Source organism: Mus caroli, unplaced genomic scaffold (genome assembly GCF_978045245.1).
Source record: "Mus caroli unplaced genomic scaffold, Mus_caroli_1 scaffold_17, whole genome shotgun sequence".
NCBI lineage: Eukaryota > Metazoa > Chordata > Mammalia > Rodentia > Muridae > Mus > Mus caroli.
In genome coordinates, this window is record NW_028227272.1 from 45509632 (window position 1) to 45528523 (window position 18892).

At 39.3% G+C, this 18892-nt stretch overlaps 1 protein-coding gene across 1 annotated transcript in view; it reads left to right on the forward strand.

Moving 5' to 3' along the window:
• Morc1 (MORC family CW-type zinc finger 1) overlaps nt 1-18892 on the forward strand; it is a 200138-nt gene that overhangs the window by 112385 nt on the left and 68861 nt on the right. Inside the window, exons 15-16 of the mRNA XM_021185413.2 lie at nt 15604-15732; nt 18739-18844. Of these exons, the coding sequence (XP_021041072.1) occupies nt 15604-15732; nt 18739-18844 (235 nt within the window). The remainder of the gene's footprint in view (nt 1-15603; nt 15733-18738; nt 18845-18892) is intronic.

Consider the following 18892-nt stretch of genomic DNA (forward strand, 5'->3'; position numbering starts at 1 on the left):
TGAAGCAGGGCTTATATAGCTCAGGCTGGGTTTTTTGGTTTGGTTTGTTTTTTTGGGGGGGTGGGGCGTGGTTTTTCGAGACAGGGTTTCTCTGTATAGCCCTGGCTGTCCTGGAACTCACTCTGTAGACCACGCTGGCCTCGAACTCAGAAGTTTACCTGCCTTTGCCTCCCAAGTGCTGGGATTAAAGGCGTGTGCCACCACCGCCCAGCAAGGCTGGTCTTAAAAGTGAGAATATTCTTGCTTTGTGTGTATGAGTGCTAAGATTTATAGGTTTGTGCCATCAGGCATAGCTTAGGTATATATAGTTTTGATTTTCATATTTTAAAGACAGGGAAATGAATGTATCCAAAGAAAGTGGTAACAAATGCTAAGTAAAATTACATCCTCTAAAAAAAAGGAAAAGTAATTTATTCCTAAGGAGAGGACAGATCAGAAGAAACCTATTTTGTCCTCTATTTCTTTTGAAGGTTTGTCATAATGAAGTATCTTGTTCTTTCCTTTCTATCCCCCTTAAGCAGAATGGCACAGATTCCAACTGGGGCTAAGATGCCCAGGCATCTGCAAGAAAAGCAGTCATTGAGTGGCTGGCCTTACACACAGCACAAGCAGTTTGAAAAGTTAAATGTAAAATCACTCAAAGGTTTTACTGAAAATAAGGCTGAGAACTGGATGTCCATATATATCAAATAGGACCTTGATCTCTCATCCTGTACACAAATCAACTTAAAATGAATCAAAGACTTGAAATCCAGACCTGAAACTATGAAACACGAGGAAAACTTGAAGTCATTGGTGTAGACACTAACTTTTTGACACTGGCTTCAAAGCATTGTGAGCCATTTTATATGATTAGAATTAGATCTACTAATATATCTATGGGAATAAAGTACAGGGACGCCTATGGGATGAAAGAAAACATTCCCAGGACAAAGAATTAATGTTCACTATATACAAAAATCTCTAAATCTACCAAGAACAGCAAAAAGATCCAAGTGATAAGGACCACTGGTTCATAAAAGGAGAAATAAAGTGACCAATAAATATATTAAAAAGTTCAATATAATACTATTAGTCATGAGGGTAGTGTCCCTAAACACTGCAATAATGTCATCACACTTATTAGAATGGCTGTTATCAAAACAATAAAGTAATGAATGCTGGTGAGGTGTGAAGAGAAAATGAACTGCCATTGACCAGGTGATAAAAATTAGTACGACCAGTAGGAAGAGCATTGTGGAGAGCCTTCAGAAACTAAAAATAATTCTTCCATTTGACCCTGCTATCTCGTGTCTGGGTACTGGCCTCAAGAAAATGAAACCAACACGCAAAGAGACACATTTGTGGTGTCCAGTGCACCATTCCCAATAACTAGGGTGAGCAACCTAGGTGCCCTTCAGTGGATAAGAGCGGACTTTACAACACAGTAAATAAGCACATCTGAATATTATCCAGCCATAAGGAAAAATGAAATCTTGTCCATTTCAGAAAAGTAGTAAAACTGAGGGACAGTTTTAAGTAATTGAATCGGATGTAGACAAGTACATGTTCTCTCTCCTATGTGGTGGATCTGGAGACTTGGTTTACTCAGAGCCCAGTGATTATTAGCTGTTGATAAGGGAGGGAGTGGGTAAAGGAAGGCTGGTCTTGATTGGTGTTCTTTCCTGGGTCAGCTGAAGGCCTGGGTGCCATTGTGCTTTCTATTTAGCTGATGTCCAGGAGGCAACTGTATTTCTCCCATTTTAATGTTTTAATTAGCATGTATTAACTATATCTAATAATGGGTTTCATTCTGATGATTTCATGTGTTTGCATACTATGTTTCAATCACACACACCTAGTTATGTTTCCTTATTTCCCTTATTTCTCTTATCTTTATAGACAAAATCTAACTGTGTGAGCTTGACTAAAGTTACTGGATTTCAACATTTTTTTTCAATAAATAATTGTCGCAGAATATTTGATCACACTGTGAACCCCAAGGTTGTGTTATCTACTGAACAAAAGATGTTTCTAGCTGTGTTGTGGCCCAGCCCTTAGCACATACCTTTAATCTCTTTGGCTGGAAAACAAGTATGCTGTTAACATCCACCTTTAATCCTAAACAATGAATGTAAACTTTCGCTTGTAGAAGGAAGCACCCATGTTTGAAAGGTCTAACTGAGTGGCAGACAAAGTAAGGAATCAGAGAAAGATTTAACAGAACAGGATATGCCCAACTCTCATGAGAACAGAGAGGAAAGGGAAGCTACTTGAGGGGCAGTGCAGGGAGGAAAGAAAAAGAGGCAGTTTTACCAGACAGTTAGAGAGAGCAGGGCAGAGGGAGAAAAGAGGGGTTTTACTGGAACAGTTGTAAAGAGATAGGTTGCAGAGAGAGAGAGGGAGAGAGAGAGAGGGAGAGAGAGATTAGACACAGGTGAAGGTAGAGCAAGCCAGAGAGTGAGAAGAAGCCAGAGATTAAAACATATTGCCAAAGTTAGTAACAGGCAAAGAAGAGCAATTAAGGAAAAGCCAAGAGAAGCTAAATTGAATCAGTCAGCTTTGAGAGGAGTTTAAGCCAGAACAGCTTAGTTGAACCAGCCAGCAAGAGATCAGAAAGAACTAGAAAGAGGTGAGCTTATTTAGCAGTAAGTCTCAGAGGCTGAAAACATTCTGAGCCTAGGTTAGATGGTACAGAGGCTAGGAGCTTCCAAGACTAGGCCTAGGTTAGCAAACAGAGGCATTAAACCTCTGAGATGACAATTTATCAGGAGAATAAAAAAAATTTTTCCAAATTATTTCAGGTTTTAAAAGACTCCTGAAAATTACAGTGATATAACCATTACAGTTTGGTAATGCAAATAGTTTTGAATAAAATATTCTATACATAACCTAACTTAGATTTACTACTCAGAGTTTTCCTCACAGATCTCTGTTGTAGAAAGAGAGATTTTAATTCGATTTACATCAATCCTAGATTATCCTGTTAATGGAATGAATGGATTGAGTTTTTAAACACGTCTCCAGTTATATATTTTGTTATAATTCTGAGTGTTAGCTGTGAGCTTTTGGTCTTTTACTCTTCACAGAAGTAAATGGAAGTTTTGAATCAGCCGAGTTTAGAGATGCTAAAGTAATAAAAATGTTGTAGTCAGTTGATTGTGGATCATCTGCATGGCTTACTTCATTGGTGGCTGGAAACACTATAAATATATTCTGAAAAATGAATTACTTTTTAAGTTCTGAAAAGTTAGTATCTGTTAGCAATCCATGTATTTATCTATCTGTGATTGTATGCCACTCCGTGAAGGCCAAAACTAAAACATTGAAGGGTCATTATTACTGATTTTATTTCTTGCTAGACTGGGTTAGACAAGAACTTTTATGAGTGCAGATTCTGAGCCTGCTTCCTGCATCACAGTTTGAAAATGTCAACACATTTGTACCTTTTAATGTCAATCATCATGATCACTATGGAATGCATGGATTCCTCTCCTTGTGATCTTTCTGGCCTTCTTGCGTATGAGCACATTTTCTCATCTCCAGAATCCAGCCCACAGCAAATTTGTTCTAATACCACGACTGGCACAGATGCGAGCTGTTTATGTCGCTGTGGCTCTTGTGGAATGGAAATAGTTGAGTGTCCATCAGGAGTTAGTGAGAGCTGTTTCTAACCCTGCAGACATCCAGTTGATTTCTTTGCCTTGATCTCTTCCTTGAGTTTGTATAGGCCAGGCCAGGCCATGGCACACAGACAAAGGTCAGGGACAAATTTCTGGAGTCCATTCTCATTCCACAATGTGGGCCCCAGGGATCAGACTCAAACTCCTTTACTGCTGAGCTATCACACTATCCTGATACTATCATTCTCTGTATATTCATGTGTCTTTAATTTGGTCTGATCTTCCAGATGTCTGGGCTAGTGAAATTTCCAATTAGCCTTTAAGCAGTAGTTCTTTAGTATTATGTAATACTTTAGAAAATAGCTAAGGAAGGTAGACTTCAGTTGTATAATTAAATATTCAATAATCTGGACAAATCAAGCAGATATTTAAAGAAAACATTCAGCTCTCTATGTTGGGTACTGCAGCCCGTGATACTGTGCACACCCAGTGTCTTCTTAAGATTTTATCATCCGCTGGAGAGCAGAGGCAGAAGGCGAAAGATAGGAGGTGTTAAACGGTGAAGGGTAGTGTGATCTCAGAGCAGGGAGGAGAGCATCACCCAGACTGGAGCATGCACTCTGTGTGATTACCAACAACCTGCTGTTCCCAGTCTTACAGGGTTTGTGCTAGAGATCATCGTGGATATTCATCCTGCAAGTTAGCTGCATGGCATTCACTGTCTTCGTTAATGTTTTATGACAGAGACTTCATTTCAACTTCGTTTTATCTCAAACAGGTTAACAAAGAGTCTGGTCAGGAATACCAGCAGGAACATTGCTGCAGAATGCTAGGCTCCATGCTAAAGCCATGCTGTGAGAATGGTGGTTATGGGAGATGGCAGATGCAGTACAACTGCACCATATCTGACTGTACATCTCTCTTTCCCCCCTTTTACATTTTATACATTTTTACGTGTATAAAACACTTAGCATCTTTACCTTTTTTATGTACAAGCTGGTGTCATTAAGTACATAATTCTACATGGCTGTCACTGCCATCTGTTTCTGTTTCCAGAGCTCTGTTGATCTTCTAAGACTGAAAGTCAGCATTCATGAAACAATAAGTCATTTCCATCCCCTTATCTTCTGTCTTTCTGTAAGTTTGACTCAGTATTCAACATAAATGCATTTGTCTTTTATGACATTTATTTTACTTAGTTATAGCCTGAAGGTTTTTCATTTATGTTTAAGCATGTGCCAGGATAGCCTTTCTTTTTATGACTGACGGTTAATCCATTTTATATATAGGATGTATTTTGATTTCTTATCTGTCTGTCCATAGATACTTGGGTTTCTCCCACATCTGATCTCTTGTGAAAGATACTGCTTTGGACAATTATACAAATTCTTTCCCTTAGAAGTTCTGAAGTCTGTTGTTAATTATATTCACCATGGTGTGCAGTAGATCTCTTGAACATATTCCCCATGACTGAAATTTTATGTAGTTTGATGAACAACCATTATTGTACCCTTCGTTCCCATGAACTCAATTCTTAGAGATCTACTTATGAGTGAGACCATGGGACATCTGCCTTTCTGGGCTTTATTTATTTATTTTTTTTGTCTTAATGCCCTCCATGTGCATAGGTGCTGTTGCCAATGGCAGGATTTGCTTCCTTTTCAATGCCAAATGTGTGTATTTACTGTGTGTTTCAGACCATTCCTCTAACATTTAGATGGATTCCATGTCATGCCTGTTTTGAGAATAATGCTGTAATGAACTTGGGAATGGAGATGATTATTCTACATTTCCTTTGGGTATACGCATGCTCTGAAGAGCGGTTTTAAGATAGTTCTATTTTTATTTTTTTCGAGCCACCTCTGTTTTGTTCTGTATTGGCTGTACAAACGTTCATCCCTACCAACAGTGTACAAGATTTCCTCCTTTCTGCACCTTCTCCTAAATACTTGCCATCTTTCACGTAAAAAAAAGTTCTAGTCTCACTATGTAGCCTTGGCTGGACTGGAACTTACTGTGTAGACTAGGCTGGCCTTCAACTCACTGTAATCTCTGATCTCCCTCCCTCTCTCTCTCTCTCAACACCTCTCTGACTGTATAACTCCCATCATTTCACTTTCTTCTTATTGCATGGATGCTGGATCTTTCACAGATGGCTTCCCCTTTGTTATTTTACTGTGGTCCATCCCACTGACTGATTTTGCACATTGAATTTTTGTACATTGAATTAAGAATAAACAGGGCTGTATTGTAATACACATACACACATATGTCGTTGGATTTAGTTTGCTCACATTTTAATGAGAATCTTTGCATCTACCAAGAGAATGTTGACTTATAATTTTATTTTTTTGTAGGATTTTGTTATGGAATTATCATCAATGTAATGCCTCCCTTATAGAATGAGTTACAAAGGAGTATTTCTTCTTCTTCAGTGTTTTTTTTTTTAAGGAAACTTGGAGAAACTTTAATGTTAGTTTATCTTTTAATAAGTCTGATGTTCAATGTTTATTTTCAGTTTGAGAGAATTTAGAATCACAGGGGAGCTGTGCTTCTGGGCATGCGTATGAGACTTTACTATGGTTACTTTAACCGATGTGGGGAGACATCTATGAATTGTGCATGGGAACATTCTCTGGTCATGGGCAGCAAGACACCCCAGGAGGAAGCAGAATATTGCACCAAAGCATGCATTTGTGGCACTAGAATCCTCACCCTGCATGTGATATGAGCGACTGTTTCAAGCCCTTGCTTCCTTGACTTCTTTGCCATGAGTACCTTAGACTGTGATCTAAAACACGCCCTTTCTCCCTAACATTGCTTGCTCAGGGTACTTTATCACAGCAATGGGAAGAGAAACGGAAAAGCAAGTACCTGTCCCAGGGTATGCTCTTGATTACAGATTCAAGTTCCTTACTCATCATAACTCTGTTCAGATTTTCTGTTTCCCTCCTCCTGGGTTTATCCTGGTAGGATTTACCTTTTTTGGAATTTGGCCACTATGTGTACATTTCTAGTTCACTGCCATAGCATTGCTCACGTTAGTATCCCTTTTTCTCCCACTGTAGAATTGGTAGTCATGCCTCTCCCTTGACTCATTATTGTAATGACTTGAATCTCTTAGCTCTTTCTTCTCAGTCCATCTAGCAGATGTTTGTCAGTCACTTGATTTTTTTTCTTTGAGAACCAAATTGTTATTTTATTGATGTTGATTTTTTGGTTTTTGTTTTTTTTACTTCATCTTTTATCTGACTTTTATTTATTCCTTTCTGCCATCTTCAGGTTTGGTTGACCCATTTTTCAGCGAGTTTTTTTTTTTTTTTATTGTAAAGTTAGGTTTTTGATTGATATCATTTTTTATGAGCATTTGTAGTTGTAATTTCCACCATAACATTGATTCTGTTGTCTCTCACACATTTTAGTGTGTTGTGGGTTTTGTTGTTGCTGTGTTTTCATTTGTTGATAGATATTTTCCAATTTCTTTATGACCTCTTCTTGGATTCATTGGGTAATTCTTATTTTGTCAATTTCATACAAGTTGCAGTTACTTGGGAAAAGGGACCCCACTTGGGCATCTGCCTCTATTAGATTGGCCTGTTGGCAAGTCTGTGAAGCAGTTTCTTGATTGATAATTTATCCCGAGCTTTTGTTCCCACCGGCAGAAACTCACTCAGGACAACCGGAATCTTCTGCGGCAAAGCTTTATTGCTTACTTCTCAGGAAGACGACCGACCCCAGAAAATGGAGTCGCTTATATAGCCCTCAGCCATGGCGTTTCAGCACCTGATATGGCGTGTCAGCTCCTGATTTGTTGCTCGCCCATCACCCCACTATTACGCCCCGAGAATGGGCAGTGACTAGGAGTGAGTTCACTCTTGCACTTGCATACAAGGTTTGTTTACTAGTTAGGCACAGCGGAGGCCAGCGCCATCTTATAATGGCGATTGCTCGCTGCAAGCATGGCTCTCCACAGCGATTGCTCGCAGCACGGCTCTCCACAATAATTGATGTGAGTGACAGGTGTCAGGTGACTGTGGGACGTGTCACCCCTAGACAGGTGGTTCTGGACTGAGCAAATTGAGCAAACATTGGAGAGCAAGCCAGTAAACAGCATTCCTCAGTGGTCCTTCAGTTTCTGGCGATGGGGTTCTGGCTGAGTTCCTGCCCTGATTTCCCCTCATTGATAGACTATGACACAGGCGTGCAGCCTTCCTCTCCCAGTTGCACTTGGCCAGTGTTTGCTCATAGCACCAGAAACTAACCTAGTGCGGTGCTTAATAGTACTCTATTTAATTTTCACAAATATATGGATTTCCCAGGTTTTCTTCCTATTTCTTTCCTATTTCTTCTTCTTTCCTTTCCTTTTTCTTTTACGTTTTCATATTTTTCCATTTTTTAAAAAAATGAAAAACACTCTCTTTATTTTGTTTTGTTTTGTTTTATTTTATTTTATTTTATTTTATTTTTGAGAGTATAATATAATGACATCATTTTTGTCCCCGTTTCTCTAACTCTCACTTGCACCCCTCCCACCACTCTTCTAATTCATGGGAAATCCCATGCTTTGGCCCAGGCTATTTTGAGACTGCAGGCTCAGAGAGCTCTCTTAGACCTCTGAGCTCTAGGACCACCAGTCAGTCACACCACCCGTCATCCTGCCATCCCTGACTTGGTGTGGGGTTGGCTTGTTTTATTTTTTTAAGTGATAACTAATTTTATTTTATTATGGTTAGAGAAAATACCATTTATACCATACATGTTTTTATTTCTTTCTGGGTTTGGAAAGATTCATTATGTTAAGGAGTCAGGAAGTTTCTATAGCTAAAGTGTCATGTCATGGGCCAGGGAAGAGGAATGGAGTGAACTAAGAATCAAAGATGGAAGATAAAAAAAAAAAACCTAAGAATTCCTACTAGATATTTTTTATTCTTGGTACTGAGGGAAGGCGCTAGAAAGGTTGCAGAGGAGGAGTTTGTTAAAGCATCATCATCATCATCATCATCAGGTACTGGGGAATGGACCCAGGGCACTGTTTCTGCTAGCAAGTGTTTTACTAGTGAACTTTATCCCTTGCTCTATTTATTTGTAATTATTAAGTTATTGATATTATTTAGTGGATTAGTTGATTGGTTTGGTTTTTTGTTTGTTTTTTGTTTTGTTTAGTTTTTGAGATAAAGGCACACGCTTAAGTCTAGGCTGCCGAAACCCAATGTGTGATCTAGACTGTCCTTGAATAAATAGCGATCCTCCTGCCTCAGCATACTGAGTGCTAGAATTTATAGGTGTGAAGCCCCACCCCCCCCAGCTTTATGCCATATTATTTAAACAATATTCCTGGAGTGCATTTGAGAAAGCTGATTGTAGAGGTAAAGAAAGGCATAAAATACACTGTAATATCTGAAATTCTTGGCAGTTGAGGAAACCAAGAGTGAGTGGATGTCTGGAGTTAGAGAGAATTGCACAGCCATTTGCTGTGGCTGCCATAAAATATATACCAAAGGTGGCTACAGCAAGAGAAAGTTGTTTCCCAGCAGTGTTAGAGGCTGGAAAGCCTATTGACAAGGTGTGGTGACAAAGTGTGGTGAATTGGCGTTCACCCCGGGGGCTTCTTCTGGTTTAGATTGCTGCCATTTAGTTGTAAGCTCAATGTCCTCTGCTCTGAACTCACTCAGGTAGACAGGACAGACTTGCTGCTGTCTCTGTCTCTTCTTGTCATTTGCTTTTACTGAGGATATTTTTTGTATTGAAGTTTCTCTTGCCTGGTATTTCTATTTAAATTTGTTGCATTAGCGCTGCCAAAGGGATCATGGCAACTGGTTCTTACTGCTTGCATACAACAATGGTGTGAATGTGGCTTCTCTACTTAAAGCTCCTAGACTTAATTTTAAGATATGGTTAATAACATATACTGTTGTATGCTCTAACTCATTTTCTAGTTGCTCTATAAAAGGGGTGGATTAATAAATGATACACAGGCAAGCTTTTAGTTAGAATAAGGAAAAAGGAAGAGGACCCCAAGAAGAGAAAAGAATGAATGAAACATTAAAACCAGGGATTTAAAAAAAAAACCATCAGTAGAAACTATTATGAGCAATAATATACCAACAAATTGGAAAACCTAGATGAAATGAAAAATTTTCTATATATTTATTTATTTCTAAAACTGAATCACATAAATAGCATAAAACACTGTGTTAAGGATGAAGTATCCAGTCTCTTTTGTAAAGCTGTTTTCATGTGAATTTTGCCAGTTAGCTTCCTGTTTTTCTTTAGCTTATTGTTAGGTGCATCTGTTTGTAATTGTTTTATCTTCTTGCTCTTTTGAACTTTTTATTAATATTTAAGATTCTTCATTGTCTCCTGTGACCAGTTGTGGTTTGAAATCTATTTTGTTTAATGTTTGCACAGCCATGCTTGCTCTTTGTGGTTGTTTTGTTTGCAAGAAATATTCCTTCTTATAATTTTATTTGTAACCAGTCTCCATCTTAGTATCAAAAGACATAGCTTTCTTCTTTGTCTCATTTGCATCTGTACAGCACATATAGAAATCATATTTTTAATTCACTCTAACTTGTGTCTTTTGAATGGTGACTACATTCTCTTCTACACTAAAGTAACCGCTGATAGAGAGGGGCTTTGGTCATTGTGCTGATTGTTTTCTGGATGCCTTACAGCTTTTTATTTGTTCCGTGTTTCTTGGTTTACTTTCTTCCATTGTGTCTGTCTGATTACTGTAATGAAGCACTTAAATTCCTTCCTAGTTTATTTTTCTTGTTTCAGACAAGGTCTCAGTATGCAGCCCAGGCTGGCCTCAGACTTGGGATGTGGTCCCCACCTTCAGAGTCCTGGGATTATAGGCAGACACCCCTTTTTTTTCATTTCCCATCTCTTTTTCTGTTACTTAAATTCTTTAGCCATTTTCTTTGTATGTATCATATTTACTACACAAAAATTATAACATTCTAATGTTAATATATAGCCTCTTTACTTCAGTAATGTTAGTGTGTGTGTGTGTGTGTTTATTGTGCCTTTTCTTTTTTAAAATTCTCATTTGTTTATTTTGCTTGTGTGTTTATTTTCTAAAGAGAGAAGGAAAGGGTTTGGAGTTAGGTGGCTGGGGACATAGAGTGTACCTGAGTGGCATCGGGAGAGGAAAACTATCATCAGACCATATTGTATGAAAACAAATCTATTTTCAGTAAATATTTATATATAAATATATATGTACACACATGCACACTAACATGCATGCTCACACACCTGTCTTTGTCTTTTAACCGCTTGATTATAATGAGTATTGTTTTATATTTGAGTTTGCCCTACTTAGAAATTCTTACAGTTCTTGCATATGATATCGTTATTAATGCCTTTAATCAAATATGGAGACAATTTGTCATTACTTATTTAAATGACTTTAGCTTTTATAATGAAGTCTCTCACTGAACCTGGAGCTCACTGACGGGGCTAGCCTGCCAGTCAGCGAGCCCAGGGATTTTCTTGTATCTGCCTTCCTAGGGCTGATCACAGGCATGCACTTCTGTATTCGCCACTGAAAGTGGATGTGGGGGATTTGAACTCAAATCCTCATGCTTGCACAGCAGCACTTTACCAGCAAAGCCATCCTCTAACCTCCCTTTTAGACCTGTGACAGCATGTATGTTGGTCAACATGGTGGGGTTACTCTGGCTTCAGAGGCTCGGTTCACTTTCTTGTGGTCATTTTCCTTTCTGCTCCGCACACACATAATTTCCATTATTGCATCTTCAACTTCACTGGCTCTCCCCTGTTCCTGCTAGAATCTGCACTTGAACACTTCAGGGAAACATCCATTTTGGCTAATGGATGGCTCTGCTCAGGAATTCTTTTCTGCTTCTTACTAGTATTCATGTTTCTCTGGTACTTCTGTTTTTACATCATTTTCTTCAGGGTTTTTTTTTTCTTTCCTCTTTTAGAATTTGCTCTAAAGTTTTTTGTAGATGTTTGCCAAGTAAAGCTTCTGTTGGCTTAGTTTTCCTTTTGTTTTGTATGCCTTAGGATATTGTTCTTGAAAACTCCGTGTTGGAATCTGAGAGTGTGGTAACTCTGGAGACTGGGTCTGACCTTTGTGGCCTCTTGTGTTTTATTTTGATTTTACTGTTATAAGGTGGTCTCTTGGCAGAGGATCAGCCTGAGATGTAAACTTAAGTCTTCTCTGGTATATTTTGATCTTCTGCTACCTTCTGGTCACTTAAATGTCTCTTGTACAGATTGCTGCTTTTCTTTAGCTTGCCAAACATAGCTCCCAAAAGTGAGATCACAGAAAAAGCAAAGGTTTAGAAGAAAAAGGTATCAGCTCCTCAGATCTCCTGGAGCCAATGGGGACCTGTGATGTCAGTGGCCCTCCTTCATCCTCTGCCCCTCATGAGGACCAGCACTGGGTTCCCCTGGCACTGGGGAAGCAGTTATTGGTCAACCTTTTTTGCTTAGTCTGAGTTATCAAAATGTGCACCAGCTTTTCCAGGGACTCTTTCTGTCACAGGGTTAGGGTGGATAGGATGAGTGGGGACTACTGGGTAGGAGCTGAACTGGCTTTGTAATCCTCTGATAGGCTCCAAAGTCCCAAAATAGTTACACTCAAGAGATTCGGCCAGTGATGTTTCTGTCTAGATGGTAAAACTGGTTTGAGAGCATCCTATTCTCTCATTCTTTGCTTCAGTGTATCTCATATTCATCTTTATCGTAATCCTGTAAGACAAGTTACTATAATCATTCACTTTTCATAATATAGTTCATTATTTTTCTCTTGTCTTGAGAGAGAGAGAGAGAGAGAGAGATCATGCAATGTTGATTTTTTTTTCTGGGTCTAAGGTAACTTGCTTGCAATGATTGTCTCCACCTCCATCCATGACCATGCATGTCTTTCTCCTCTTGCTTACGTCACTCAGGATCATATTTTCAAGCTCCAACCATATGCCTGCAAAATTCATGATGTCTTTTTTTTTAATAGCTGAGTAGCTTTCCACTGTGTAGCTGAACTACATTTTCTGTATCCATTCTCCTGTTAAGGACATCTAAGTTGTTTCCAGTTTCTGGATACTATGAATAAAGCTGCTATGAACATAGTTGAGCAAGTGTCCCTATGGTATAGTGGGGTATCTTTGGGGTATAGTCCCAAGAATGGTATAGCTGGGTCTTGAAGGAGAGTTATTCCCAGTTTTCTGAGAAATCATCAAATTGATTTCCAGAGTGGTTGTACAAGTTTGCACTCTCACAAGCAATAGAGGAGTGTTCCATTACTCTACACCTTTGCCAACATGTGTTATCACTAGAGTTTTTATTATTTTTCTTACATCTATTTATTTTGTTTATGTCTGGGGATATATGTAGAGGTCAGAGGACAGGTAGTAAGGTGTGTTTCTCTCTTTCTGCCTTGTGCATCATCAGGGATCAAACTCATGTTGTCAGATTTGGCACCAAGCACCTTTGTCTACTGAACCATATTGCCTACCCAACATTCACTTGATGGATAAGAAAACTTAGCAGTTTGCCCAAAATTTTGCAAATAATATGTATCAGAGCCAGCATATATTCTATATCATTAAAATCTATAGGACATCCCTTAGATAGGAATGACAAAATAGTTAATATGAAAATCAGAGGAGCAATTCTCGTAATCCACTTCAGATTCAAGAGAGTGGTCCTTCAGGATCTAGAGAAGTGGAGGATGAGGTGGACCACGACTAAATAACAGGGCTGTGGGGGCAGGGGCTTAGTTGGTTGGTTGCTTGTTGGAGAGTACTGAGTTCATAGTCGTCACCCGGCTTTGATGATCTTGATCCACCTCTCAACACCATATAAACCTAACTCGTTTACTAAGAAATGGAGACAGTGGGATCGGGAGTAATTGTAATTGTCTTGGTCAGTATTCTATTGCTGAAGAGATATCATGACCGAGGCAGCTTTTATAAAAGAAAGCATTTAATTGGGGGCTTGCTTACATTTTTCAGAGGTGTAGTCCATTATCATCATGGTGGGAAGCACGGTGGCACACAGGCAGACATGATGCTGGAGAGGTAGCTGACAATTCTATATCCACATCTGCACGGAGTAGGGGAAGAGAGACAGAGACAAGGGACAGAGAGAGAGACAGAGAGAGACTGAGACTGGGACTGACTTGAGATTTTGAAACCTCAAAGCCCAGAGGCATTCTTCCTCTAACCTTGCCATGTCTCCTAATCCTTCACAAATGTTGCCTGCCACTCACCGATGTCCAAGCTTTCAAATGCATGAGCCTCAAGGGGCCATTTTCATTCAAACCACCTCAGTCATCCTCAGCGAGATGGAAATTCCAAGGCCAAATAATAAGCAAAAGGCAGATACTGAGTCTGAATGGAGAGTTCACCAGGCCCGTGCCTAAGGAGGATTTGTTTGAAAGAGTCAGGAAAATTTTAGTGAAGCATCAAGATAGAAATTTAGGGATCTGTGAGTTCTTTTTAGTTGTCTAGCTCATGGAGAAAAATCTGTTTCGAAGACTGACCTTTTGGTCTGCTTGTTTTAAAATTAAACATGTGAAGAATGGCCTTGTTTCCAGTATCTCTAGGGTTTATACTTCCGAATGCACTTTTGGAAATGTGAACATTGGTGATGGTGTTCTCTGTGGACGTATTTCAGAAGTTCCATAGCCACATGGCTAGGTTGTCATATTAGGTGCAATAATATTGCCATATTTATATATGCCATATTTGTATAAATAATATGCCGTGGTTGCCATATTAGGTGAAATAGGAAGACTTGGTTCTTTTCTTTTTATTAATGATCCTTTTAAAAATAGTACCTGCGTGCACATGGAAATATTAGAAAGTGTTCACAGAAAGTAAAAGTACCTTCCTTAGCGTTCTTCATTACCCTTTTCTTCTTTAAAGATATCTACTGTTAAAACCTCATTTGGGGCTTGAAGAGATGGACCAGTGGGTTAAAAGCACTCTGTGCTCCTGTAGAAGACTGAGGTTTTATTCCCAAGACCCACATAGAATTTTATGCCACCGGTAATTCTGGTCCAGGGGATTCAGCATCTTTTTTTGGCCTTGGTGGGCACTAGGCACACATGGTATACAAGCTTATGGGTGAGCAAAGTGCCAATACACAGAAAAAATAAATTTTCAAAATGTTTAAAAATAATATTTTTCATACTTCTAGTAAAGTATTTCCAACCTAGTAGTTACAAAAACAGTATATTCTGGTGTTGCCTTGTATATTTTAAAAATAAAAGCTGTGTTTTGTAGAGCCTTGTAAGACACTACATTTATATGTTCCTGTATCCTCTTCAAGATGCCCAGGGTTCTTCCCTGTTTGAAATTGGAGTTTATCAGTTATCCATAACCTTCTTTGTTATTTCCCAATTTTTTGCTATTCTAATAATTCTGTAGTGTATACACAGCTGTGAAATTTCTAGATCAGTGGATAAGAACACAGCTTCTTAAAGAGATCCTAACACTCTTCTGAGATGAGTGCCATTTCCTAGCAAAGAACATTATAGAAGTTAGGGTTAAAGCGGAACAGAGAACACAGCCCAGGAAAAAAACAGAACCAGTGATGATATATGGTCTGCGTGATAGGAATGATAAATATTTGTAGCAATAATTTAAAAAATGGCCTATACACATTAATTAGCATAGCTCTTCCTGGGACTATTTAAGAATAATACTTTAAATGTCACCATGTTTTATTGCAACAATAAAAGTGTAACTTTTTATAACTGCTGTTGTCTTTAGTTTCATTGTAAAGATAGTACTCATTATTGTGCGTGATCTGAAAATGCAAGAGCATATAAATCAATAAACATATTCCACCTATAAATACCAAACAGAGATAACAGTACATCAATCTCTTATTTATATTTTGGCTTCTACACGGTGGAAATTACATTGTATTTGTACTTACATGTAAACGTTTCTTTGTTAATCACCTTGACTGTGTTACTTACTTATTTTGTCCTTACACTGTCTTTTTTTTTCCCCTTCAGGTAATAGAAACCTAACACTGTTTTGGGACGAATTTAAATATCAGCATAGCAAAGACACAGACAGCTCTTTGGAGTCTCTCCAATGGCGAAGAAGACAAGCCATGGCTATCCCATTCATCCTACAATGCGGTGAGTGCTGAGTGCCAATCTAACAAATGTTCATGATTTCCTAAAGGGTCAAGTCATGGGGCTAAGGAGACAACACAGGGTAAAAACTGCTGTTTGCCTCTGAGGAGTTACTGTCTAGGCAAGAATTTTACATAAGTACAATAGAGGGGAAGTTGGGTATGTGAAGGTTTGAGGCAAAAAGTTTTTGAGCATGGGGTGAAGATGGAGTGAGTGTGAAACTGTAGGCGAGATGTCATGACACAGGCAGCATATGAGATAGTTGCTATGATTGGGTTTTGAGACGAGGGATAAGGCACAGGGAAAGATAGCTAATATCAGATATGCACCTTAGAAATATTTGTGATCAAAGCACCAGAAACAGCCATTTTCCTGCTTTTAGTATATAACACTTTCCTACTTTTAATATGTAATATTGTGTCTGAGGCTAATAGGACTTCTGTAATCTTAATAACAAAATAAGTGGGGGGATGAGTCAATGAAGAAAGATACAAGTATTTCCTTGGGGAAATGCCTTTATGTGTCTTGAATTCCAAGGCAACATTTTTTGATTAACAATGGGAGGTTGTGTTGTGCTATATCTCCAACCCAAATATGCCCCGGCAATGAAAACACAACTCAATTAATATGAATACATGCTGTGAGCCTAGACTGGGCAGATCTATAGCTACACTACCATCTTCCACATCTCTGAGATCCCTTAGAACTTGTAGTTTTTCCAGGCCATGTGCTTCTGCTCCACTTTTCTTCTTCTTCCTCCTCCTCTGCATCCTCTCCCTCTTCCATTTTCTCCTTCTTCTCTCTTCCCACCTTCCACTCCATCTTCCCTTTTATCTGCCTAATCATCAATTCTCATTTATTTTACAAATTAAGGTGGGAAGCAGGTTTACAGGAAATCACTCGAATGCTGACTCACTCCTTGTTTACAATCCCTCACAGGAGACCGGAATTAGCATCAAATATAATTAGGGCTTATTAAGGTTTCATTCCTGTGAAGAGACACCATGACCAAGGCAATACTTATAATGGACGCTATTTAATTGGTCCTGACTTACAATTTCAGAGTTTTAGTTCATTATCATTGTGTCAGGAAGACATGGTGCTGGAATTGCTGAGAGTTCTACATCTTGATCTGACGACAACCAGGAAGATAATCCCTTCCACAGGCAGCCAGGAGGAGGGTTATCCATCCACACTGGACAGAGCTTGAGCATAAGACCCCACAGTAACTCACTTCTTCCAATGAGGCCACATAACAGGACCATATCTTCTAATAGTGCCACTTGCCATTGGCCAGGCATATTCAAACTACCACAGAGGCATTGGGAAATTCTCAGTAGTAGGACAGCAACATGAAATCACCAAGCACTCGATACACCTTCAACCTGCTCTCCAAAGGGCTTGGAGTTAAGGACAATATACTTTCTATCACCCGGAAGTCCAGTAGATAAGACAGACAAGTACCAGAAGAGCGCCTCCCCCACACATTCCAGGGGGAATTATTGAGTCAGATGTAACTTCCAGTAAGGCAACTCCGTGAAGGATGATTTGATGCAGGGGCAAATCATCCTTCTATTGAGAATTTCCCAATACCTCTGTGGTGGTTTGAGTATGCTTAGCCAATAGCAAGTGGCACTATTAGGAGGTGTGGTCTTGTTACAGTGGTATGGCCTTGTTGGAGGAATTGAGTCACTATGGTGGTGAGCTTTGAGGTCCTGTGCTCAAGCTCTGCCCAGTGTGGAAGGATAACCATCCTCCTGGTTGCCTGTGGAAGAGAGTCTCTTTCTAGTTGTCCTCAGATCAAGATGTAGAGCTCTCGGCTCTTCCAGCACCATATCTTCCTGCACCGTGCCATACTTCCTGTCATGATGATAATGGACTAAAACTCTGAATTAATGAGGGATGGTCAGACCTGTGCTGGTAGAGCCTTTTGTAATAGAAGACCCAGGGAAGAGATGTAAATGCATGAACTGATGTGTTCCAGTGAGAGTTAGTAAATGGAATATGGCATGTTCCATATGGAATATGGAATGAGGCCATGGACGACAGTATGTGAGAGTCTGCCAAGTGACAATGATAATGCCCAATAGTTACTACATATATTTGATGCCTGCTAAGGAAACGCTGATTCCAGTGGCTAAAAGCCATATGGGATCCCGGTAGTCATTGGATATCTCTGAGGATTAATCACCTATTTAGAAAATAAGGGTGGTGCTTATAACCCATAAGCACTTATGTCATAAGGTGAACATGTGATCTAAGATATGAACTTTGCTAAGCGATTGAGAAAGTGTTTAGTGGTGTTGATTTTTATCGTCATTAATACTACAAAGCCATCTATCCTCAGCTCTTCTTTCTATAAATACTAGTAGAAACATTTTTTTTAACAGATGATTGTTCTGACACAGAAATTAAGTCATTCTCTCAAGATCCACAGGCTGTAGGAGGTAGTTCAAGGGCTTATTGGCTGTGCAAACTGCTTTTGCCTCAGGAGTGCAGGAAATGTTTACCTTTGTGTCAAGAGGGAATCCAGGATTAAATTTAGGTTTAGCCTAAAGGCAGCTGTGTGCCTTGGGCATAAAGGCAAGGAGGAATTGTAAGGGGAAGCACACAAGGAGTAAGATCAAGGGAAAGAACAGGCAGAGGAGGGTAGTGTGTGAATGACTTACAGATCTTGACTTTCACTTTTTCTGTCAGTTCTGTGGATCCAAATGGAAAGTGGAGTGGATGGGAGTGGGCTGGAAACCATGGGAGTCAAAAGGGAGAGGGTGGTCTAGCGAGGTTCCTTGCTCACAAGTAATAGCAACCAACCTGGAGGAGTCACGATGATGATTGCACATTTCTTGGAGAGCTTTGCATATAGCTCCTGGAAGGCTGGAATAGACGGTCGACGTGCAAGGGTGTGTGCTGAAAGGGCCACTGCTTCGGGTGTGGCTGAACTGACTGTTTGTTTGTTTGTTTGTTGTTTAAATAGATTCATTTCTTTTGTGTTTTTGTCTTAATGGTCAGATCTTTGTCTCAAATGGAGAGTTCTGCCTTCCTCTTTCAATTACCAGGAAAAAGGATTTCCTGACCTATGGATTTGTGCCAGTAATCCCAACAACCTGGAAAACAGGTAAGTTGATTAATTCTCCAAAACTTCTCTTGTCAATGTAAAATTCCT